Source organism: Schistocerca americana, chromosome X, assembly GCF_021461395.2.
Source record: "Schistocerca americana isolate TAMUIC-IGC-003095 chromosome X, iqSchAmer2.1, whole genome shotgun sequence".
Classification (NCBI taxonomy): Eukaryota; Metazoa; Arthropoda; class Insecta; order Orthoptera; family Acrididae; genus Schistocerca; species Schistocerca americana.
Window position 1 is genome coordinate 841,872,041 of NC_060130.1, and position 19,354 is coordinate 841,891,394.

Genomic DNA, 19,354 nt, shown 5'->3' on the forward strand with positions numbered 1-19,354 from the left:
GAGATTCGTTCCTTGTATACTAAAAAAGCCTCCGTAAATAAGGAGCTATATATGGCTCATCTATGTTTAGCTGGCATGTTAAAGGGACAACAATTCCAATGGGTTTCAGATTATATCAATGCGTACCTGGATTCGTTTAAGCAAAGTCTCACTTTAAATCAGGATAAAAAATTGCAGAAGCTTCAAAATTTGAAGCAAGCGGTTCCTCCAGTTACTGAGTGCGATTCTAAATTTTTTCCAAAGACGTGTAAATTAACCGACATTGTCTTCGATGGGAAAGAGAAACGCTTATTGGATAAGGGTTTATCCTATAATACATCACACAAAATATCGCAGCAGCAACTGGATCGGTTGGTCTCCCATACAGTTTCTGCTTTGGATGGAAAACTGATGACGACGGCTCAGCGTAATGAAGTGGCTACAGAGGTAACCAAAATAGTAGCTTAGGTAATCCTAGTCATAGTTCACTTATAGGCTCGGAGGAGAATATTAAAGTACGTAGGATCAGTGAAAAGCTACAGGATAATGGTGCGATTATAGTGCAAGCGAATAAGTCTAAATCGGTCGTAGTTAATTCGAAGGAACAGTAAGATGAAAAGGTCGAGCATTTTATTGACACCAACCACATCGAGAAAAGTAAGTATGACCTAACTGCTAAATACATAGTGAATATTAAAAAGATAACTAGGAACACAAGTATCTTTCTCAGACTTTTTAATAAGAAGTCATTTATTCCGTTGACCCCATCGGCTCCTAGACTTCATGGTGTAATAAAACTCCATAGGGAAGGTTTGCCTATCTGACCCATCATTAACTCCAGGAATAGCCCAGGTGTTCAACTTGAGAAACATTCGGCTGAATATTTGAATAGGAATTTCAAGCATCTGGTAAATTTCAATAACTCAAATAGAGAGGAATTGATTAGCAAACTTTTAGCCTTGACAATCCCAAAGGGTACTTCCCTGGTTTCATTTAATGTAAAAAATATGCATGAAAGCATCCCAATCGATCAGCTCCACGAAACAATTAGTGAAAATTTAAAGAAAAATAGTGGCAGACCATTAGAAGACGTAGAAGAGGTATTGCAGCTTCTCAAATTGGTATTAGGTTATAACTATTTTAAATTTGGGGATAGCACATACATCCAAAAACAGGGCTTGGCAATGGATCTTCACTGTCTTATTGCCTTGCCAACGTTTTTATGACTTTTTTGAGCATAATATGATGGTTGACTTAACCAGGTACTCTGAAAGGATAATTTTTTGGGCTAGATATGTGGCTGACATAATTTTGCTATATAACGGTTCTTTCTAGGATTGAAACGCTTTCCTAGGTGAACTAAACAAAATACACGAGAGGATCCAATTTACTATAGAACAGAGCATTAATGGCACCCTTCCCTTCTTAGGTCTATTGGTCAAAATCAATGGGAACTCGGTTAATTTTGATATTTTCAGAAAGCCCACAACTTCTGACATCGTGATACATAGATCATCTAATCACCCTTTGCAATTCAAAAAGGCTTTACTACACAGGATGCATATGGTCCCATTATCTCAAGAATCCAGGGATCGGGAATTTAAAGTAATACAGCTCATCAACTTTTCCAATAGATACAACGTGGATTTTGTAGGAAATATTAACAGGGGTTATTACGGAAGATAAACATAAAACATAACACTGCTCACACCCCACTCACACCTGGAAATTTCACTTCCCTACAGCCGGCAAATAGCAGATTAGCTATTGGGCGTAAATTCCACAGGATACCTTTCTATGGTAACATTTCAAGCAGAATTGGCAAATGCTTAAGTTCTAAGTGAATAAATCTGGCCATTTATATTCCTAAATAAAATGGACCAAAGTTCAGGCACAAAGAGGCTGCAACACGGAATAGTTTCGAGTCATCAAGGGTATATAGTATCGCCTGTGATGATTGTGATGCGGAGTACATAGGCCAGACAGGAAGACGTTTGGAGACCCGCTTTAAGGAGCACAGCAGCGACCCAGGCTCAAAATCGGCGGTAGGTGCGCATTTACGGGAAACGGGTCACCATATCACCGGTATCCAGAATAACATGCTGGTGTTACATTTGGAAAGTAAGGGCAACACCCTTAATGTTTCCAAAGAGGCTGAAATCTTCAGACTTCTGAAGAAATCCCCTCGCTCCTCACTTAATACCCAGACTGATCTGAGACACAAGGGTCTTTTAGAAAATTTTGATTACTTAAACAGGTAGCCTTACCCCTATAGCTTACTTGTTAGTAGGGTCTGTCCAATACATTTTTATGCTTACTCCGGGCCTTATGCATTCAGAATCACCACATGTATTATTCTTATGGTTTTAACTAACTGCCCATTTTTAGATTGGCCACCTAGTATGGTATTAAACTTTTTTTTAAAAAATAGATATACGGAATTGTTTATCAAATGTTCAGCACCCTCCACTCTTCACACCTTGTACATGTCATCCGGCCTCTGGCGATTCTTGCGCCACTGCGTGAACTCTTTCCGGGTTGTGGCCAGCCAGTCAAGCCGTGTCCACTGCCACACGGCTCCTCTCAACTTGCACGGTATGTTCTGATATGTTTACATGGCCCTAATTCTGCTATTTGTTCATGCTAATGTTCAAAAAAATGGCTCTGCGCAGTATGGGACTTAACTTCTGAGGTCATCAGTCCCCTAGAATTTAGAACTACTTAATCCTAACTAACCTAAGGACGTCACACACATCCATGCCCGAGGCAGGATTCGAACCTACGACCGTAGCGGTCGCGCGGTTCCAGACTGTAGCGCCTAGAACCGCTCGGCCACTCCGGCCGGCACTAATGTTCCGCTCTGTTCGTGTTTTATTTTTATTTTGTTTTTATTTTCTAGGTCATTGCCGCTCCCATTATTTAAATAATTTTTAAAAAAGGCTTTTAAATTTTAACTACCGCTTTCACCAGATGACGGTATATTGGACATGAATGCTGGGGATTGGCTACAAGGCAATGTTCAACGTTACTATGTTATAAATAGAGTATGTGAATACTTCCTTGTTTCATTCAAAAAAACTGGCTATTTAAATGTTTAATTTACAACTCAGAATTGGAGGATCGAATAGTTTGTATGTGCTCTTATTATATTATTTTTTTGTACAGATTGTCTGAGGATGCACCAATAAGTGGTGTGAAATCGGTCGCAGATTTAATAAATATCATTCATACAGCCAGCGCGGAATTTTCTTTGAAAAAAATTAGTGAGTTTGATTGTGAAGTAGCGTACAAACTGGGTAAAAAGCAGGCAAGTTTGGGTACACTAAGGAGGAAAGTTGTTGTGCTAAACGTAGTAGACAAAAGTTTAATGGAGTGGCAGAGAGCACAAGCGACTGAAAAAGATTGTCAGGCATTCAGGTCACAATCACAGTTTGTGACACATGAGGGCTTGTTCAACAGAATGGAAAAATGCAGATCATCCATAGGGGTTCTGACGGCTTTCACGGAGGAAGTGCTGCAGGAAGAACATGACCATATGTTGTCACGTCATAGAGGGCGCTGAGCAACAGACAGATCGTGTAGCAGAGAAATTTTGGTGATGAATGAGGAAATGTGATGTTGAGAAATATGTAAAGGACTGTATGCCTTGTGCACAAGGAGCTGATCTCATTCATCAAAATATCCCTTTGCAAAGAGTGCCAGAGGAGTTTAAAGCCTTTCAAATCACTGGACCTGATACTTTTGGAACTTTTAATAGGCCACCCACTGGAACTAAATGTGTACTGATAATTGTAGATCATTTTTCAAGGTTCTTTGCAGTGGAGCTGTGCCTGATCACTTGATTACTACAGCAGCCCAGGCTTTAATAACAACTGGATACTTAAATTTGTGGTACTTGATAACTTAGTTATGGATCCCGTCACAAATTTTGTATGAGACATGATAAAATATTTATGACATATACTTCATATTTGGAAATTTCGAACAAGCTCAATCCATCCACAGACTAATGGCAGAATAGAATAAATGTATAGGACAATCTCTAAAATGTTGGGTTATTATGTTAACAACAACATATAGAATAGGATACATATTTTCAATACATAGTTTGCACATATACCTCTAAAGTGCATACTGGTACAAGTCTCTCACTTTCGGATACAGTGTATGGTAGATAAATGCTATTCTCCTTTGATGTTACGATTCCTATATTAGGACCAGACTGTAAATCGGTTAATAAAATTGCTAAAAAGTACAGGAGGTATGATAGAAAGTAAAGTGAACCGATACTAAAGCTTTGGAGCGACAGGAACAATTCACACAACGTGCTAAATTACCGCAATATCGAGAAGGTCAGTGAGTATTAGTCATCAATCTCTACATGCCTAAGGTAAAGACGGAAAAATTCTTGACTAAGAATTAGCGTCTTTATCAGATCATCGAAATGACTGCCAGTAAACATTAAAGAGCAGTTTCTGAATAAAACGTCTGTTGTCTATGTGAGTAGAGTTAAACGCTTTAGAGGAATAGTGCATCATCACCACAAGTCTCGATGATAGTCAGTTTAGTAAGTTTCAGTGAAACCATGACAAGCTGATTGACGTGGCCAACGTGCTACTTGCTTTCTGACTTCAACCGCAAGAGACAGGCAATCTGATGCACACCACAGTCGTGGTCTGCTAATGTTGCCAACTGAGTCATCTAGCATTAGAAGACTGGTGAGCGAAGAGACCTCCTCCACTACTGGGTCATCATGTATGACCTACATTTTCACACTGGCCAGATGAGGTGCATTCAAACAGCCACCTAGTCAAGTGATGAGCATTTACTGCAGTCTTCTTCGATTCATGCTTATTGTCCAGGGCCTAGTCTTCATGACAACATCCTGGACCACAGTCGTCAGTCTCCATCTTAGTGCTCAATAGGCTGCCTTTGAGAGTACTGAAGTGGGAACTGTACTAGGTCACCGCAAAACATCTAGTTAAGCGGTCCTTCCTCACTCCACTATTTCATTAAGCACAGTACATGACAATGTCACTGACTGGCAGCAGCAATGTTACAACTCACTGATGAGGCATCAGCACTCCTTCGGTGCATGGGCACTCGGATCCAGCCACTGACTGCAGTTCTGAAGATACTTATACCTTTGTAGACACTGCAAAAAAAAGTTATCACAAATAGTGCTGTATCACTGATGCCTCTGGGAGTGAACTGAAACTCTCACCCTCACACTATGCTTGACCACCTGATCACAATGCAATCCCAGCAAGTGGGTCCCAAAATTAGTAATGGTCTCTGGGGAACCCTTCATTTTAGGAGCTGATGTTAATACTGAATTGCACATCAAGGAGGAGAGTGATTATTCTGTTAATAATTGTGAGTCATACTGCAAGATGTTAAAGATGTTATTACCTTAACTGTGTGCATGTGAAACATTAGGGTAGTGAGGGGAGTTAAAATGAAATGGGTTCTAAGGAAACATTTGATAAATTATTTGATGGAAACGATGACACTGATTTAGCATAAGTGCATATGTGCATTAAATACAGAAGGAAGGGAAGGGATGCTGAGAACAACTGGTTAAGAGCGGAATATTTGGGGACAGGAGAAATTAAAAACTTACAGCTAATCATAGATACTGATGTTCATGACAAGAAAATATGTGCACTTCTCGAGTGTGGGAGTAATGTATTAGCCAACTCAGAAAATTTTGTAAATAGACATAATAACAAGAAATTATTAATGTTTCCAGTCGCTGAAGTAAAAATTAAAGCTGGAACAGGTGGGTTAACTAAGCCTATAATGGAAGAAATGTTGATAGGATTTGAGTTTACAATGAGCTGATTTATTGTGAAACGTTTGGAGAAAGATACTGTGTTGTGCACAGATTTTTTGGGTGAAGTACAAAATGGTAATAAATTCTAGAAAGAAATGGTTAAAATTCGAATAAGAGGGCAGAAAAGGAAGAATAAAATTCAAAAGGATATTCTGTGGCGAACACCAGATGCCCAATTTACGGGCTACAATTACCCAAGAGGCAATAAATGAGCCGTTTCAATATCTATAAACATAATATCCATAAGATTGCACATAAAATTATTAACTGTTTCATGTGTTAGATGATAATTGTTTTGGTGCATGTTAATGATTGTAGCTGGATGAAAAACTGGCAGAATGATAAGAAATAAAGAGGAGTAAGGAGGCCTACAAAATGCATATGTGGAAGTAGGGTGTAAAGTGGCATAATTGTTTATGGAGATTGACAGATTGTGATTTCTGTTGGTTTGATACATAAGTTCGAATTTCTGTACAGAGTATACACAATTTTAAGGGCAAATTTAGTAGTTTATCATCTACAATTTGGAAGAGTTTGTATATATACGAATGTTTGTAAGTTAATACTGGGTTAACAGTAAATGTTATGTTCAAAAGGGAAAATTATTTGGTGGTAATAAGATATGCGTACAGCAGCCCATAATTTGTTGAAACAATGACCAATGGGGAGAAATCTGCACAAAAGCTTCATTTAAAAGTATTAAAAATATGTTATTTATGCTAATTGTTAACAATTATTGCTTGTTTGGTGATCGATTTGTCTAAGAGGAAAACTGTGCTTCTTATTGTGTATTATGATCTATAAATCAAGGATATTTTGACAGTATCTTCCATCAGTTTAGATTGCTATTTAGCCTGTTTATGTATCTCTTCCACTGCAAAGCGCGTTCAGAGCCTGATCTACGAAAATTCATTGTAGCATACCATTATGGGAAACCATACCAGAGTGTTATTAGTTTAAAGGTGATTTAAGATTATTGGTGATGTAACATTTTATTACTGTAACTGAATGATAAAGACTAATAAAACAATGCACTGATCTTGCTGAAAGCAGAGAAATGATTTGCTTTCTTTTGTAGCTCCTCTGGACCCCTGGGTTCTCTGGGTACCATGGTACTCAGTACAGTATCCTGATGACATAGTGTACCTGTTCACAAATGTATTAATGTGGTTCTGTTGAGGGTGGTGTGGGTGGCAAATTCGTGTTGTACATTCTGTGAGCATTGGACTTGGAGGATGTTACAGTATGTTACGTAATGTTTGTAAACAGCGCGCCCTTGAGCTCTCTTTACAGTCTAAATCACGTTTAAAGCAAACAGAAACTCCCTCAACACATTTATCTTATGACGATTCCTAGTCGTCAAAACCAAAGGCATACTATATATGATCCATATGTTTGTTAAACACCTCTCCAGTCAGAAATGTCCGATACACAATCACATCACGACTGTTGAAACTCTCAAGACTGGGAACCTTTTTAGCATCAGAACAATGCAGTACAACAGCAGTTATCCAAACATTGCGACGCTGCTCATCACCACTTTTAATCGCAGTAAAGTTCAAAACACAACCTACAAACTACGACGATCCCTGCAAAATAACTTGTGCTCCAACTTAAGACGATGTAGTTTTGACACAATATCAGTAACTTTGTAAACAGTAGGCCGACGCATATAACGTCTATAGTAACGACTAAGCATCACGAACAAAGCTGCACTGTTCCAGAACACTGCGTCAAATGATAACTTAGTCAGTCACTGTGTGGAACTTATCACGGACTTAGAAAATTTCAGCTCACTGTCGGCGCAGCGTTATCCCGTACTTGCGCACTAGCTGCTGTAGAGTGAGCACGGCATACGCGACCAGATAAGCGAGCGCAAGGATGAAGTAAGAGAGTGTAAGTGTGGAACTTAAAATATAACATAAAATCAACTTATGAAAGAAGTTGACACAGTCAAATTCCTGGGACTAAATGTGAACAAGGACTTAAGCTGGAATACGCATATTGACTTTCTATCAAATAAACTCTACAGTTTCGCATTTTCAATACAAATAATAGCAAATTACACTGACTTGAGTACAAGAAAAATTGCTAATCATAGTTATTTTTAATCTGTTATTTGATATGGTGTGATTTTCTGGCGAACTTCAAGTAGTGTATCTCGAATACTGGACATTGCAAAAGAAAATTGTCAGGTACATGTGTACTGCACAGGAAACAGAGTCTTGTCACCCATTATTTCGGAAACTACAAATTCTAACTGTTCCCTTCATATACATTCATGAAATTATAATATTCCTACACAGCAAACAAAAATTATTTGAGGAGAATCATTTTAACCACACATATAACACGAGAATTATAAATAATTTTATGATACCCACACACTAGTTGAAATTATATGCACGGACTCCACAGTATACGGTGATGATAATGTATAACAAGTTAAGGGACAAAAACATATTTAATATGAAGCCAGAAATTTTAAAACGAGGGTATATTAGATTCTGTGGAAGTGATGCTTCTATTCAATAGAAGAATTCCTAGAGGATGAAATGGTAATTTGAGCAACAGGTAATTAAGTGTTAGATTTTATTGTATGTGCATATAACAAAATTGTATTAATATTGTTAGGGTGCTGTTCGTTAACATCAGCTCTTCTGTATTTATGGTGAACTTTTACTGGAATTTTGACATGCCTCCTGTACCTGAATCAAATGATTTGTATTATGTACGTTATGAGATTAATAAATCACAATTCACAATTCTTAGTTTCCCGTTCCTTGTTTCACCAACCAGAGATTGTCTTCGTGTACGAAGCGAAATGTTTTGTAGATATCTTTGGTTGAGTTATTGTTATGACAGAGAGCAGCTTGTCAACGGCGGGTGTGGCAGAAAATGAAATCGTATAGACATTGGTTTATTGTTTTCCAATGTATAACATCTTTGTTTGTACGGGGAACCTGTAAGTAGAATTTCACTTCCTAAGATAAGTTTATTTTAGGTGTAAGTGCTCATTTTACAATCCATTTAAAGGCTTGTTTAGTATTGTAGGTTCTCAAGTTAGGTGGCAGAAATTAAGTACCAACAACGAACATCTGAACTTAACTGTTTTTCTTTCCTCCTGCGTACATACAGAACTGTTAACTACAGCGGAAAGCGTTTTTACATCTCCAGAAATTCTCCGCGTGGTTTTATATTTGGTTGCTATTAATATTCTATGCTTAAAAATATGTAACCGGTGGGTTACACAACGAAGTAATCGATTTTTAATACATTTGCTCAGTGGAAACCTGGTTGGAAAGACTCGTCACTGATAAGTGAATAAATTGTTTCATGTGATTTGGGCAGTTTCCGAGTTAGTCCTTAATTATCGTCGGGATTTAGTACTATCTCAATCGTGGAATACTGTTAAACAGTGTTACTACAAAGATTCATCGTTGTTTCATGAGTAAACCGTCGGACGTAGTGTTACAGCATCAGTACAACTATTCAAAGGTGGTGTTTTCCATTATTTTGGCAACCTTGTAAATTTCCTACGTACAGTTACTTTGATGATTTCTGAGGTATCTGATGTCTGGGTAAGCACTGGCTAAGGGCGCTAAGTTAAAGTAACGTGATGTCAGGCAGGGAATATAAAGTGGTTTTATTGGTGCTGCTGAATTATTTAGAGATCCGGTATGGAATTGTTTTATGACGTACCATTCGATAATCATCAGTCAGGTAACATAATCAATAGGATTGTCTTGTGTGCTCTTAATGAACAGAGTAACTCGTTAGGAACATATTTTCGTAGTTTGCGAACTATTTCTTTTCAGTAGATATGTAGTTTTATTGGAGTGATTGAGTGAGAGTATCTCACTGCAACCTGGATAAAAATCGATTGTGTTGAATACAATATAGACTTTCCACAGTGGATAATTTTACATAAAGTAATGTCACTGTAATCCTCACTTGTGTGTAGACTTACAGTGCTGATAGGGCACAAAAATGCTGTGAAGCAGTTGTTAATGATTCTTTTAATGAGCACCTATGGTTCAACTCAAACGTGGTTCTAACTACTTTTACTGAGGAGATGAATTGCCTAAAACCATAAGTGAATTAAAATGTTCACAATATATTTAATTAATTGTGTGTTCCCAAAGATGCCAGTTACTTTTATTGCTGAAACTATTTGCTATGCAGTTTAATTTCATCAATAACATCAGTGTGTAATTTCAAAAACATATGTTGTTTGCTTTATTGGTTTGTGCTTAACAGTCATCAACTCAAAGGTTTGTTTTGAAACCACAGACTTCACTCTGCCTATTCCTGTTTGATGGAAAATGCCTCTGTTTTACCACTTTTGTGATCTCTGGAGGCTTTTTACTGTGTGAATCATCAAATCCTTCTTGATAAGCTTAAGTATTTTATTATGAGTGGGACAGTGCACAAATGGTTTAAGCCATATTTAAATGGAAGAATGCAGAGGGTTGAAATTATCAGTACAGATAGCCTGCAAAAATCAGCATAGTTCTCTAACTGGGAAGGTATCAAGAGTTGAACAGGGAGAGAAGATGCTAGTTGTGGTAGGAGGTACCCTCCACCACGCACCATATGGTGGATTGCGGAGTATGTATGTAGGTGTAGATGTAGTTGTATCCCATAGGGTTTAGTCATGGGCCCTTTATTGTTCTTAATGTATATTACTGACTTGCTGCTCTGTATTCATGAAGATGCAAAGCTAGTTCTTTTTGCCGGTGGTACAAGTATAGTAATCACATCAAACAACCAAGAATTAGCTGAGGAAGTTCTAATGATGTCTTTGAGAAAATTAAGTGGTTGTGTGCAAATGGACTCTCTAAATTTTGAGAAAAAACAGTATGTACAGTCGTGCACAGTTAACGGCGTAACACTGTTGATAAATATAGATGTTGAAGAGAAGTTTGATGCTAAGGCAGAATATTCGAAATTTCAGAGTGACTACATTCATAAGAAATTGAATTTGAGAAAACACATTGATGATCTGTTGAAGAATTTGGGTTCAGCTACTTATGCTATTATTGTTAATGCAAATTTTGGTGATAGATGTATCGGTAAATTAGCCTACTGTGCCTATTCACTGCTTTCATATGGTGTCATATTTTGGGGTAATTCGTCATTAAGAGGAAAGGCATTTATTGCACAAAAGCATGTAATCAGGTAATAACCCACCCTAATTCAAAAATAATAGCAAATTGCTTAGGTACAACACTAGAAGAAAGAATGATCTCCATTATTCTGGGTTCACCAAAAGGGGTGAATTATGCTGCCACAAAAAATCTTTGGTCACCAAATAGTATTAAAAGTCTGATAGCCAACCAGTATTTAAAAACAAATTAAAAGAATGTCTGAATAACAACTGCTTCTACTTAATAAAAGAATTTACACACACACACACACACACACACAGAACACAAAGAAAGAAAACTTACTTACTCAACTGCACATCACTTCAAAATCTTGAACCATGTCTTGTCACTTCTAACTTCTCACATCATTCATGAAAGTGGTGAGATTGGACTGAGCAACAGTTGGGAATTTGTACAAGCGCTGATAACCATGCAGTTGAGTGCCCCACAAACCAAACATGATCATCTAACTTCTCACATTTTCAAATCTCATCTTTTGCTAGCATGTAATGTAGATTTCCTATAAATCTCCCATCCGCTGGGTATTTGGTGACTTATCAGGGAATCCCTGTTTAATCTAGTGTGACTCAAACCATCTGTCCACTTTGCCATACAAAGGAAACTCTGGTTCCAACACTACTCTTTCGTGCCCATTTGCATGCTTTACTGCTGCAGTTTAATAATTCCTTCAAATAAATTTGATTGAAGTTTGAGTTTGGAATTATTGTTATTTTACTTAAACAATATTTTCCGACCTAATTTTTTATTAATACTCCCACACATTGAACTTTCTGTTTTACTGTTTTGTACCCTGTTAGCTTCAAAAGCAGCTTATGCGTAAGATATTGGACAAGTAATTTTAGATGTATAGAAATGAAAGTGATTCTAGTATTACGGAAGTGTCAGATTCCACCCGTCTGCTTTGACCCATGACATCAATATGGTGGAGATGGTTATTCTAAGCATCTCCAATATGGCGCCTATGATGGCACTATGGCAACAAACACTAGAATACGTATAAATAAGACAGTAACATCTCCCTCCAAAAATACAATCAAACTGATAGGGCAGCCGCAGGAAATTGGGGGTTTTAGGGAGGGGGCAAGCTAAATATAGCAGTAAAAAAACACACACCATGGACCCAAAACACATAAAATGATGAACAAAAAATTACAAAATCTACAGGAATCGGACACTTCCCTTGACCTACATAGGTCAACTGCAGCTGATGATACGAAAACACCAACACCTACAGCAAAAACTATGGAAATTGGAATCAGACATTTCCCTTGACCTCAGCTGACGATACCAAAACACCAATACCTACATATAAAACTACAAAAATTGGAATCTGTCATTTCCCTTGACCTATATAGGTCAATCATAACTATTGATACGAAAACACCACCACCTCAAAAATTAAAAAGTCAAACATCCCTACATAAATTAAAACACATTCAGTACACAAACCATTACAACGTAGACCCAAAAAAAAAAAAAATTACTTACCAGCAACAAATGTCGAGAGGGCGCCATCAAACACAACTAGATGACATCTACAGACAGAACCAACTCAAACTCCGTGCTGTAATGACGTCACACACCACAACACCCTTACTTCATGGATCAAAGTAGATGGGTGGAATACGTAATTAAAATTACAAGTAATTCACTTCATACATTTAAATATCTGTACAATATGTTTCATGCCTTGCATTTAAATATTCCTCACTAGAGTAAAAGAAGTGATGCTGTAAATGTGACTTAAAAGACTTTTCCAAGGTGTTGAACTTAGTATTTGATTGTGGGAAATTTTTTATAAATTTTATCTTCCGTATGGAAAGTGCCATTTTGGCACAGGGTAGAGGCCTTCATATAGGGCAGAAAATGGAGGTGACTGACAGGAACAAATTCCAGAGAAAGTGGAAATAGCGTTAGAGGTGCTATATGCATGTGCACTGGGTCAACTATTTGTGTGTGTGTGTGTGTGTGTGTGTGTGTGTGTGTGTGTGTGTCCACAGAGTGCAAATTTGGCTCTGAGAATGCAAGAAAGATGTACAGAAATGGTTCCATATGTAATGAATTAGGAACCGGACACGGCCAGAAAAGGTCAAACAAGTGAGAAACACATAATGTTGATTTTATTATTAACAGCTGCCAAAACAATTTGTTCAGTATGAGCACCAGTGACATCAACAAGATGCTGTGTCCATAAAATCACATGGATTCAGATCAGGAGATGGAAGGTTTCATTAAGCAGATCTTCCCATAGGCTTGTGACATTAGGTGTTGTCCCGTCTTACATGAAAACATTGGTTTCCACATAGTTGCGCTCTTCCAAAACATGAATCACATGCTGTTAAAAGAGGTCTCAATAACATGCAGTAGTCATGGTACACCTGACAGACCCTCTGGGTGTATTCTCTTCAAAGAAGAATGAACTGAGAAAAAGATGCTTGTGAGAGCTATTGCACCCATTGTATGAGAGACTTCATACAGTCACACACAGCGCGTACAACAGCTCTTTGTGCACAACACGGGCTTTAACAGTACCTCTAAATGCGACAGGCCTGTGTTTCCATTGCACTCTGTAGTGTAAAATATGCCTCCCCACTCCATGAAATATCACTTGGTCACATGTTACCAACTTCGATCCCTGCCAGAAACCAAAGAGCAAGTTCAGGATGTTGCTGTGGGTCATGAGGTTTCAGATGCTACAGGATCTGGATCTTGTACAGGTACTGGTGCAAAATAGACTGCAAAACATTCCATACTGTTTACTGTGGGATGGACAGTTCTCGTGACACTTCATGAACATGAGCATTAGCAATTCCTGGTGTGCTTATTGCATATTCAGTTATAGCAACAGTAAATTTGTTAGTAACTTCCACTGGGATGGGACGTCGTCCAGGTGCCACACCACTCTCGCCTAGGTTTTTGAATTTTGTTATCATCATCTTTAAACCATTTAATGACTTTGGGGCTCTTCACAAACTTTTCAGTTGGCAATACTCTCTTGGTGCACAAAAACAGTTTCACTAACAATGCACAGTCTCTCTTCTTGGTGGCAATTCTGTTCACTCACGTTATAGCTTCTCAAACAATAGTGTGGATGTCATATCATTATAAAAACAGTGTACAGCACCAAATTTGCAGCTGATGGCCAAAATTGAAACTAATTTTTTCCGTCGTAAATCGTTTCTGTATTAACACTTTACCGTATCTACCAAGTTTCACTGCCATACGATAAGTACAGCTCACACTGAACCTCCATGAGTAGCTGCACTTTAATTATAACCACTCAGTATTAGTGTGTTTGATTGTAGGAATCGGCAATCAGCAGATAGAAAAATACGTGCAGAAAGAGCTTGCTACAACAGAACTGGGAGGGTGATGGTGAGATGAGTATCAATGTTAAAAAGAAATAGCCAGTAATCTTCTTCTTCGGACAATTCGAGAGAGATTTTGATCAGAATCGAGAACTGCTTGCAGAGTCAACTAGGTTTAAGTACCTGGGTGTGTCATATGATAGTAAGACTGTATTGGGATATACATATAAATGTGTGTTAAGGTAAACTGTGCCATTTTCCAAACAGCTGCTCATGAAAGTAAAAGGAAGAGCAGTACTGTTCCTTGGTTGGGTCTCCCTCTAATTTTGTCACTGTGTGTGGCTCCCATGCCAAATCATATCCAATTTCAGAATTTGAGGGTGCACAGAGAGTAGCAGCAAGATATGTGCAAGCTAATTTTGAGCATTTTTAATCCCATTGAATGTGGACTTGATTAACAAGCCATAGAAAAAGTGTTAGACAGTCTGGACTAAAGTGCCCTTACCATGTTGTCAGGTCTTGTCTTGTGTGCTGATGTTAGTTAGTTACGTGTTCCATGGATCATTTTGTACGATAGATCATAATGATGTGAAATGAGTTATTTTACATTCACATTGCAAATTAATTTGTACGTATGGTTATATTCTGAACAATTCTAAGATTTGAGGTAGTAATTTCTACCTTCTGCACATTACAGTAACAGAAAGCCTTCTACAGAATAGTAGGAGTTGTCAAGGAGAAACTTTCTCAGTTTGTTTTCAAATTTTAATTTGCTGTATGTCAGACATTTTATATCGCTGAGTAAGTGGTCAAAAGTTTTTGTTGCAGCATTGTGCACACCTTTTTATGCTAAAGACAATCTTAATGTGGAGTAATGAATGTCATTTTTCCTTCTGGTATTATAATTCTGTCCATAATTGTTGCTTTTAAAGTGTAGTGGGTTATTTACAACAAACTTTGTGAGGAAGGGAGTAAATATACTCTGAAGCACTAGTCAGAATGCCCAACTCCTTAGACAGATGTCTACAAGCTGCTTGTGTGTGAGCGCGACATTTTATTCCTGCAGCGCATTTTTGTGGGTCTTTTGTAAAGATTAGTTACCCAGAACAGTATTCCATAGGACATTATTGAATGGAAATATGCAAAATATGTCAACCACTGATTTGTCTCTCTCAAAGATTTACAATGATTCTAAGTGCAAATGTGGCTGAGGTAAATTGTTGTAAGAGTTTCAAAATGTGCTTTCTCCAATTTAAATTCTCGTCAGTATGGATGCCTAAGGATTTTGAAGTTTTAACCCTATTTATTGTTTCCTCACCATGTGTTACACTTATCGTTGGTGTAGTACCCATAGATGTACAGAATTGAATATGTTGTGTCTTTTTAAAATTGGGGGGGGGGGGGGGCATTTGCAGACAACCAGTCAGTGATACTTTTAAGAACTTTATTTACCATTTCTTCTTTTTCTATATGTGACATTACAATTCTAGTGACATCTCCAAAAAGAACTAAGTCTGCTTGTTGAATATTAGACGGAAGATCATTTCACTATATGATGAGCAATAGTGGTCCTCAGCCTGAGCATTGGGAACTCGATACATGATTTCTCCCCAGTCAGAATTATGTCCCCAAACTTTATTGACTGGATTACTAAGTATAAGTTTGTGCATTCTTTTCTTTAGATATAACATCTATTGGCTGAGTATACCACCAGTCCCATAAAGCTTCAATTTATCTAGGAGAATACTGTGATTCACACTGTCAAGTGCCTTAGATAGGTCACAGAGAATACCAGTTGGCACTATTTTATTATTTAATGCTTGTAAAATTGGTGAGTGAACATATCAGTGTCATTCTCAGTAGAGCAGCCCTTCTGAAACACAAATGGTGATTACTGAGGATATCATTCTTGCTAATGTGAGATATTATTGTAGAATACATCACCACTCTAAAAAAATTTGAGAAATGATGACAACAGTGAAACAGGTTGCTAGTTGTTGACATCTCTCTCGTCACATGTCTTAAAGATAGGTTTAACAATGGCATATTTCAGTTTGTCTGGAAAATTAGTGATGCATTCCATATTTTGGATAAGACCAGGCTAATTATATGGGAACAAATCTTTAATACTGTATTGGAAACACCGTCAAAACGAGATGAGCTTTTATTTTTGAGAGAATGTTTAAGTTTCGTGATTTCAAGAAGAGACATCAGTGATATGTTCATATGGTTGTACTTTATGAGAGTTAGTTTTTCAGTGTACTGCAGTGATTTTTCTCATGAACTTTTTGTCCCTGTGCTTTCTATTATATTTGAGAAATGATCATTAAATTCATTTCCTACCTTTCACTTGTCATCTATAGCCCTTCCATTCAGTTCATAGTAACGTTATCTTGTTCTGTGGCTAGTTGTCCTGTCTCTCGTTTCACTGCATTTGATATAGCCTTAACACTGTTGTCAGAATTACTGATTTCTGACATTGTGTGTGTTCTAAGATTTTCCAGTAATCTTTCTTAGCAATTTTGAGTAGTTTTTGTAATGTGCAACTACTGCAGACCCCTACTTGTTTTTTTCCCATTTCTTTACACAAGATATTTTATTCCCTCTAGTGATCCATGTTTTTTTTATATGGCTATTTAATGCCCTTTCAGGTTAGCTCATGCGCGAAGCTATTTTCAAATAATATGAATTTATCATCGAATGGATTAAGTTTTATGTTAGCAAGTGGTTCATTCATCGTATGTCATCTCTTGTAAACTATTCTTAAAAACATTTGTCATGGAATCATTAATTATTCAGATTTTCACTGAGGAGTTGTTGTTGTTGTTGTTGTTGTTGTGGTGGTCTTCAGTCCTGAGGCTGGTTTGATGCAGATCTCCATGCTACTCTATCCTGTACAAGCTTCTTCATCTCCCAGTACCTACTGCAACCTACATCCTTCTGAATCTGCTTAGTGTATTCATCTCTCGGTCTCCCTCTACGATTTTTACCCTCCACGTTGCCCTCCAATACTAAATTTGTGATCCCTTGATGCCTCAGAACTTGTCCTACCAACCGATCCCTTCTAGTCAAGTTGTGCCACAAACTTCTCTTACCCAATCCTATTCAATACCTCCCCATTAGTTATTTGATCTACCCATCTAATCTTCAGCATTCTTCTGTAGCACCACATTTCAAAAGCTTCTATTCTCTTCTTGTCTAAATTATTTATCGTCCATGTTTCACTTCCATACATGGCTACACTCCATACAAATACTTTCAGAAACGACTTCCTGACACTTAAACCTATACTTGATGTTAACAAATTTCTCTTCTTCAGAAACGCTTTCCTTGCCATTGCCAGTCTACATTTTATATCCTCTCTACTTTGACCATCATCAGTTATTTTGCTCCCCAAATAGCAGAACTCCTTTACTACTTTAAGTGTCTCATTTCCTAATCTAATTCCCTCAGCATCACCCGACTTAATTCGACTACATTCCATTATCCAGTATCCAAACTGTAAGGCACTGTTATTTATCCTAACTGTCCATCTTGATCAGAGAAAGCATTTGTTACTGGGTAAACGTCTATTTTCTTGCTTTGAGCTATACCAAAGAAAACATTGTCAATGTTGACAGTTCATCAGCATTCATTGCAGTCAATCAGAATTGCAGAATCCAATGATTTCTTTTTAATTTTAAGGGTGGTTAGTGGTTTTTGTATTTGCTGAACTCTGCTATTGTAGAAGCTCAACCACATATTCAGTTCAAAAATTTGGAACATTGTACCATGTTTGTTGACTTCTTTTTTACCATGAAATTACTGTTCGATTTGTTGTACAGAACTATATTTCTCTTAATTAAAGAGAGAGTTCATTTGCAGATACACTACTTACTTATTAGTTCTTTGGAAAACATGAACAATAATGTATTTTGTTGGCTAACAATTTCTCTGATGAATTCTAACATGTGTGCCCTGTGCAGTAAACATGAGCTCTTTTTGATGTGTGATAAGTGGAAGGTCATTCACACATACAGGAAATGATAGGATAGGGCCCAAAATTGAGTGTTGTGGAAATGCCTCTGTGATTTCTCCACTGTCACAACTTTTTTTTTCCCACTAACAGCAACAACAAAAATTTTCATCACTACAGTTTGCATTTTTTTTTTTTAATTAAATGTTATTCAGATCAAACAATGAAAAATTCAGGTAGGAATATCAACAGTGTAGGAACACATAGATCGCTGCTTACTGTAAAGAAGACATGTTAAGTTCCAGACAGTCACAATTAAGACACATACATAAAGCTTTTGGCCACAGCATTCTTCAGCAAAAGAGAAACACCCTTCATACACACAAGAAAACACACACAATTCTAACACAACCACCAACTCTGGCAGTTCGGGCCAGAAAGCAACTATCACGTGGAAGGCAAGAAGCAGTGTGGTGGGCCAGGGAGGGTACGGGTGGTGGACAAGATTAACGCTGCTGGCAGTGTGTGCAGCTGTCCACGAGGATGAATGGCCACCATGAAACTGTGGCCAAGAGCAAAGTAGACCACCCGATGGTACAACATGCAGCTGAACATAACATTCTTGATTTCAATGGCTTCTTCACTACCCAAGCCATCTGAATCCTCCCCTACACCACCAACTTTTCTGAACTGTGCAGATGGGAGTTATCCTGACAACACATTTTCCGCTCTTGTAGTTTTCCCCACCTCAACCTACAGTAACACACTGTCCCCAAACCCTCCAGCCAATAGTTTCCACCCCCTCTGTCCTATCAACTCCTCCCCATTCTCGTCTCCCACTCTCTTTGAATGCCACCCTCTGCTAGTGCACCCACCCATCTTTCCCCACTCCTCTCCCTTTTCACTCCTCCCTGCCCCTAGCCTCTTGGCACTGCACGTGTTGGCATTCTAGTCCCTGCACACTCCACCAGACAGTGTTCATCTCTCCCACCACCCAGACACTACTATCCCTTCCCTGTGACCCTTCAGATTGCTGCTTGCATCCCACATGACAGTTGCATTCTGGCCCAAGCTACCCAAGTTGGCAGTCATATGTGCATGAGAT

The 19,354-nt window shown here is 38.0% G+C and overlaps 1 protein-coding gene across 1 annotated transcript in view; it reads left to right on the top strand.

Annotated features, from left to right (window-relative positions):
- The first annotated feature begins 8,670 nt into the window (after window positions 1-8,670).
- LOC124556590 overlaps window positions 8,671-19,354 on the top strand; it is a 51,241-nt gene continuing 40,557 nt past the window's right edge. Inside the window, exon 1 of the mRNA XM_047130558.1 lies at window positions 8,671-8,780. Coding sequence (XP_046986514.1) covers window positions 8,714-8,780 — 67 coding nt within the window. The 5' untranslated portion in view covers window positions 8,671-8,713. The remainder of the gene's footprint in view (window positions 8,781-19,354) is intronic.